At 54.1% G+C, this 6,328-nt stretch overlaps 2 protein-coding genes across 2 annotated transcripts in view; both read left to right on the plus strand.

The window, feature by feature from the left end:
* Positions 1–1,531: 1,531 nt before the first annotated feature.
* On the plus strand, positions 1,532–4,385 carry LOC114488014 (43 kDa receptor-associated protein of the synapse). The gene is made up of 2 exons (XM_028501441.2): positions 1,532–1,909; positions 2,486–4,385. The coding sequence occupies exons 1-2, from the start codon at positions 1,718–1,720 to the stop codon at positions 2,852–2,854; spliced, it is 561 nt and encodes a 186-aa protein (XP_028357242.1). The 5' UTR covers positions 1,532–1,717; the 3' UTR covers positions 2,855–4,385.
* NDUFS3 (NADH:ubiquinone oxidoreductase core subunit S3) overlaps positions 3,564–6,328 on the plus strand; it is a 6,210-nt gene continuing 3,445 nt past the window's right edge. The window contains exons 1-2 of the mRNA XM_028500918.2: positions 3,564–3,617; positions 4,452–4,790. Of these exons, the coding sequence (XP_028356719.1) occupies positions 3,564–3,617; positions 4,452–4,790 (393 nt within the window). The remainder of the gene's footprint in view (positions 3,618–4,451; positions 4,791–6,328) is intronic.

The following is a 6,328-nucleotide window of genomic DNA, read 5'->3' on the forward strand; positions in this document are numbered from 1 at the left end:
GGGGCCTGTGCTCCGCAATGGGAGAGGCCACAACAGTGAGAGGCCCACGTACCACAAAAAAAAAAAAAAAAAAAAAAAAAAAAAAAAGAAACATAATAATAATGAAAGAGCTTGACATATTATGAGAATTGCCAAAAGAGAATTGCCAAAATGTGACACAGAGACAAGAAGAAGTGAGCATATGTTGTTGGAAAAATGGTGCCGATAGACTTGCTCGACGCTGGTTTGCCACAAATCTTCAATTTGTAAAAAACGAAATATCTGCAAAGTGCAATAAAGCGAGATATGCTTGTATACTAAAAGCCAGTGTCCACTCTGAAAGGGCAAATTTGCCCTGGGGCAAGAAGGAGTCTGGTTTGCAGAGAGGGAAGAGAAAGATGGGGTGAGTCGAGCTGCTGGGGATGGCAGGAGCCTCTCTCAACCCCATGAGCCCCAGTACTTACTTCACTGGTCTGCTCCCTATATAAGACTTTGCCCTTCTCCACTGTGTCTGGCATTAAAACTCATTGTAAGGGACCCTTTCAAACTGGGACTGGGATTGGAATTGGGTATCTTTTAAACCTTCAAAGAGCAACTTCTGTTCCTCATGGGCAGTTTGCCATGGAGCATACGGAGGCAGCTCTAGATGACCTCTTGCTTATTGTCACATAGTGTTTCCTGTGTGTCAGGCACTGTTCTCAGTCCTTGTCAATTACTAAGTCATTTAGTTCCAGCAGTCCAGTGGTTAAGACTTCGCCTTCCAATGCAGGGGGTATGGGTTCGATCCCTGGTCAGAGAGCTAAGGTCCCACATGGCTCGTGGGCAAAAAGCCAAAACATAAAACAGAAGCAATATTGTAACAAATTCAATAAAGACTTTAAAGAATGGTCCACATCAAAAAGAAAGAAATCTTAAAAAAAAAAAAAATCCAGTAAAGTAGGAACCATCATTCTCCTGCCCAAAGTCACGCTGCCCATACAGATAATAAACGGCGGGGTCAGAATTCAAACCCTGGCAGCCTGGCTCCAGGGTCCACGCTGTTACCCACCACACTGTGCTGCTCATAGCAAGCCTGTGGGTTAGGGTTTATTAGCCTATTGCAGCCTCATTTTACAGATGAGGAAACTGAGGCCCAGAGAGGTGAACGACTTGTTGGCTGGGGTCGTACTGTGAGTTAGGACACGTAGGGAAGGTGTGGGCACGTGCACGGGTAAGGGACCTCGGCGCCCAGTGACTCACAGGAACAGAGCCTGGGGTCGGTGGGTCTGGGGGGAAGGTTGTGATGGGGAGAGGCCCCAGCCTCCCCGCTGCCTGTGTGCCCAGCCTCATCCCTGCTTCTTCCAGCTCTCAGCCCAGCCCTGGAGGCGGCTCCTTGGCAAGGCTGCGGGGAGGGCCTGCCTGGCCAGGAGGCTCAGGGCCAGTATCAGAGGTGCTGAAGAGACGCCCAAGGGGATGCCTGGTGGGGCAGGCACCTTCCTCCCAGCTCGGGGGTGGGTGTGGCGAGGCCCGCGTGACCTTGTGGCTGACATTCCTTGGTGGCCACGTGGCCCCAACTGGCAGGGACAGCTGCGGACAGCGCCGGACCAGCTTTGTTCGCAGGGTGGCGCCTGCTCTCCATCCAGGCCCTGCTCCTTCTGGGGGCTCGGTGGGCAGCTGGCGCCGTGGGCCCCCCGCCATGAGTGTCTAGAGGCACGGAGCCACCAGGGTCTCTCTGGAGGAGGCTCGGGGCGCTGGGAGGATGGGGCAGGACCAGACGAAGCAGCAGATCGCGAAGGGGCTCCAGCTGTACCAGTCTAACCAGACAGAGAAGGCGCTGCAGGTGTGGACGAAGGTGCTGGAGAAGAGCTCGGACCTCGTGGGGCGTTTCCGCGTGCTGGGCTGCCTGGTCACGGCCCACTCGGAGATGGGCCGCTATAAGGAGATGCTGAAGGTGGGAGCGCCGCGGCCGGGCTGGGAGGGCGGGGCCGGGGCGGGATTTCTCCCAGGCCTCCCAGCCCCCCTCCCGCCTCCCCAGGCTCCCCTGTATCCCACAGGCTAGTGGCTGGGGCCTGAGGCTCTGAATCCACTGGGTCTTGGCTTTGGATTTGGGCCTGTGGCCTTGAACTCTGGTGTCTGAAGCTCTGAGACTGAGGTTCTCAGCCCCAGGGTTCTGGGAGCTGAAGGCCAGGTCTCAGAGTCAAGGTTCCAGCCTTCCTGTTCGGGGTTCTGAGTCTGAGCCTAGGGGGCGCTGGCTCCAGCTTTGAGGCTGGGAATGGGTGGGTGGTGGAGACTGCAGACCTAGGCTCAGGATGCAGAGGTGAAAGCTGTGGGTCTGTGTTTGGGAGGTGGAGGCTCCTGGGCTGCAGCTTCTGGGGCTTCTGGGACTGGGGAGCAGGGAACGCATCTGAGGCCGCGGGTGGACGCTCTGGGCCTGAGGCTTTGGGCTGTGAGGCTTGGAGGGACGGAGGCTCGGGTCCAAGGCTCAGGGTCCAGGCTGACGCTCCCGGCCTGCCACCCTGGCGGGCAGTTTGCTGTGGTACAGATCGACACGGCTCGGGAGCTGGAGGATGCCGACTTCCTCCTGGAGAGCTACCTGAACCTGGCGCGCAGCAACGAGAAGCTGTGCGAGTTTCACAAGACCATCTCCTACTGCAAGACCTGCCTCGGCCTGCCCGGCACCCGGGCAGCCACCCAGCTCGGAGGCCAGGTCAGCCTGAGCATGGGCAACGCCTTCCTGGGCCTCAGCCTCTTCCAGAAGGCCCTGGAGAGCTTCGAGAAGGCCCTGCGCTATGCCCACAACAACGATGACACCATGCTCGAGTGCCGTGTCTGTTGCAGCCTGGGCAGCTTCTACGCCCAGGTCAAGGTGGGCCCGGCCCCCCAGGGAGGGCGGTAGAGTCTCGGGCTCCCTGAGAGTCTCCCGTGAGCCACGCTTCCTGTTGCATCACCTCGTTCAGTCCTCCCATTTAAGTAGGGATGAGGCAGATGGAAGCCTGGGAGGGAAAAGACAGCCAGGAAGTAAAGACATGGCCAGGCAGGGCAGAGCCAGAATTCAAGCTTTGATCTGTCTGAGTTCCTGGGGGAATGGGAAGCTCCTATGTGAGGACAGGCCGTGAACCTGTACTGCCACGTGTTTGCTGTGTGATCTTGGGCAAGTCACCTCTCCTCTCTGAACCTATGAAATGAAGGAGAATGGAACCCACCTTACAGCGTGGTTGTCAGGATTCATTCATCAAATATGTACTGAGAATCTATGATATCCCAGGCGTTGATGGCCTAGGGTGCAACAGTGAAAACAACAGCCAAGTCCCTGGGTTCATGAACCTTGCATTCTAGCTGGGGGAGAAAGACAAATAAATGCAATCAGCAAATCAAGTATACAGCATGGTGGAAAGTGCCTAGGAAAAAGGCGAGCAGGGAAAGGGGGTTGGAAGTGCTGAGGATGAGCTGTTGCAATTTCAAACAGCGTGGTTGGAAGGCCTTGTAGAGGTGATGTCTGATGTCTTGGAGGAGATGAGCGGGTGAACCATGCAGAAATCTGGCAAAAGAATGAAAAAGAGGGAACAGTTAAAGCACAGCTCTGCCCTTGGGGGACCTTACCCAGTATGTTCCAGGAAGGATGGAGGCCAGCATGGCTGCGGCAGGTGTATGAGAAGAAGGTAGGTGGTGGTGGGGTCAGAGAGGTAAGGGGGAACGGAGATGGCAGATTGAGAAGAAACTGATGGGGTCGGTGACCTCAGGCTTTTGGTCCTGAGCATTTGCTCTCCTTCCCCATAGGCATCTAGGCTGTGCTTGGCCCATGGGGGATGTTAGTGCCTGGCACATAGTAGATGCTTAAAAAAATCCTGGAGAGTGTAAATGCTGGTGGATCAGAGGTGGAAGTATGAGGAAGTGAGGGTCATCCACGACCACACTGAGGATTTTGTTTTCAGCAACTAGATGTATGGGGAAGCCATTCAGTGAGATGCAATAGGATTGGAGAGGGATAGGGGTGTTTTATAACTTTTTTTATTATGCAGAAAATTAACCATGCAGGAAAGCAGAATAATAGAATGAATCTCCATGTACCCACTACTTAGATTTAATGATTATTAATATTTTGCCATATTTGACTTACATATTTTTCACTGAAGTGCTGTGATACAAAATTATAGACATCATGCGGGCTTCCCTGGTGGCGCAGTGGTTGGGAGTCCGCCTGCCGATGCAGGGGACACGGGTTCGTGCCCCGGTCCCGGAGGATCCCGCGTGCCGCGGAGCGGCTGGGCCCGTGGGCCATGGCCGCTGGGCCTGTGCGTCCGGAGCCTGTGCTCCGCAACGGGAGAAGCCACAGCAGTGAGAGGCCCGCCTAGTACAAAAAAACCCCCCAAAAACAACAAAAAAAATTATAGACATCATGATATTTTACCCCGAAGTAATTCTGTATGCATTTCTGGAAAAAAAAAAAAAAAGACCATTTTCTGATACTCCCGGCCTGCCACCCTGGCGGGCAGTTTGCTGTGGTACAGATCGACACGGCTCGGGAGCTGGAGGATGCCGACTTCCTCCTGGAGAGCTACCTGAACCTGGCGCGCAGCAACGAGAAGCTGTGCGAGTTTCACAAGACCATCTCCTACTGCAAGACCTGCCTCGGCCTGCCCGGCACCCGGGCAGCCACCCAGCTCGGAGGCCAGGTCAGCCTGAGCATGGGCAACGCCTTCCTGGGCCTCAGCCTCTTCCAGAAGGCCCTGGAGAGCTTCGAGAAGGCCCTGCGCTATGCCCACAACAACGATGACACCATGCTCGAGTGCCGTGTCTGTTGCAGCCTGGGCAGCTTCTACGCCCAGGTCAAGGTGGGCCCGGCCCCCCAGGGAGGGCGGTAGAGTCTCGGGCTCCCTGAGAGTCTCCCGTGAGCCACGCTTCCTGTTGCATCACCTCGTTCAGTCCTCCCATTTAAGTAGGGATGAGGCAGATGGAAGCCTGGGAGGGAAAAGACAGCCAGGAAGTAAAGACATGGCCAGGCAGGGCAGAGCCAGAATTCAAGCTTTGATCTGTCTGAGTTCCTGGGGGAATGGGAAGCTCCTATGTGAGGACAGGCCGTGAACCTGTACTGCCACGTGTTTGCTGTGTGATCTTGGGCAAGTCACCTCTCCTCTCTGAACCTATGAAATGAAGGAGAATGGAACCCACCTTACAGCGTGGTTGTCAGGATTCATTCATCAAATATGTACTGAGAATCTATGATATCCCAGGCGTTGATGGCCTAGGGTGCAACAGTGAAAACAACAGCCAAGTCCCTGGGTTCATGAACCTTGCATTCTAGCTGGGGGAGAAAGACAAATAAATGCAATCAGCAAATCAAGTATACAGCATGGTGGAAAGTGCCTAGGAAAAAGGCGAGCAGGGAAAGGGGGTTGGAAGTGCTGAGGATGAGCTGTTGCAATTTCAAACAGCGTGGTTGGAAGGCCTTGTAGAGGTGATGTCTGATGTCTTGGAGGAGATGAGCAGGTGAACCATGCAGAAATCTGGCAAAAGAATGAAAAAGAGGGAACAGTTAAAGCACAGCTCTGCCCTTGGGGGACCTTACCCAGTATGTTCCAGGAAGGATGGAGGCCAGCATGGCTGCGGCAGGTGTATGAGAAGAAGGTAGGTGGTGGTGGGGTCAGAGAGGTAAGGGGGAACGGAGATGGCAGATTGAGAAGAAACTGATGGGGTCGGTGACCTCAGGCTTTTGGTCCTGAGCATTTGCTCTCCTTCCCCATAGGCATCTAGGCTGTGCTTGGCCCATGGGGGATGTTAGTGCCTGGCACATAGTAGATGCTTAAAAAAATCCTGGAGAGTGTAAATGCTGGTGGATCAGAGGTGGAAGTATGAGGAAGTGAGGGTCATCCACGACCACACTGAGGATTTTGTTTTCAGCAACTAGATGTATGGGGAAGCCATTCAGTGAGATGCAATAGGATTGGAGAGGGATAGGGGTGTTTTATAACTTTTTTTATTATGCAGAAAATTAACCATGCAGGAAAGCAGAATAATAGAATGAATCTCCATGTACCCACTACTTAGATTTAATGATTATTAATATTTTGCCATATTTGACTTACATATTTTTCACTGAAGTGCTGTGATACAAAATTATAGACATCATGCGGGCTTCCCTGGTGGCGCAGTGGTTGGGAGTCCGCCTGCCGATGCAGGGGACACGGGTTCGTGCCCCGGTCCCGGAGGATCCCGCGTGCCGCGGAGCGGCTGGGCCCGTGGGCCATGGCCGCTGGGCCTGTGCGTCCGGAGCCTGTGCTCCGCAACGGGAGAAGCCACAGCAGTGAGAGGCCCGCCTAGTACAAAAAAACCCCCCAAAAACAACAAAAAAAATTATAGACATCATGATATT

Source organism: Physeter macrocephalus, chromosome 16 (genome assembly GCF_002837175.3).
Source record: "Physeter macrocephalus isolate SW-GA chromosome 16, ASM283717v5, whole genome shotgun sequence".
NCBI lineage: Eukaryota > Metazoa > Chordata > Mammalia > Artiodactyla > Physeteridae > Physeter > Physeter macrocephalus.

Coding starts and splice junctions, on each gene's coding strand:
- LOC114488014 (XM_028501441.2), top strand. CDS start 1,718: ATGGGGCAGGACCAGACGAAGCAGCAGATCGCGAAGGGGCTCCAGCTG. Junction 1,910..2,485: donor GCTATAAGGAGATGCTGAAG/GTGGGAGCGCCG, acceptor CCTGGCGGGCAG/TTTGCTGTGGTACAGATCGA.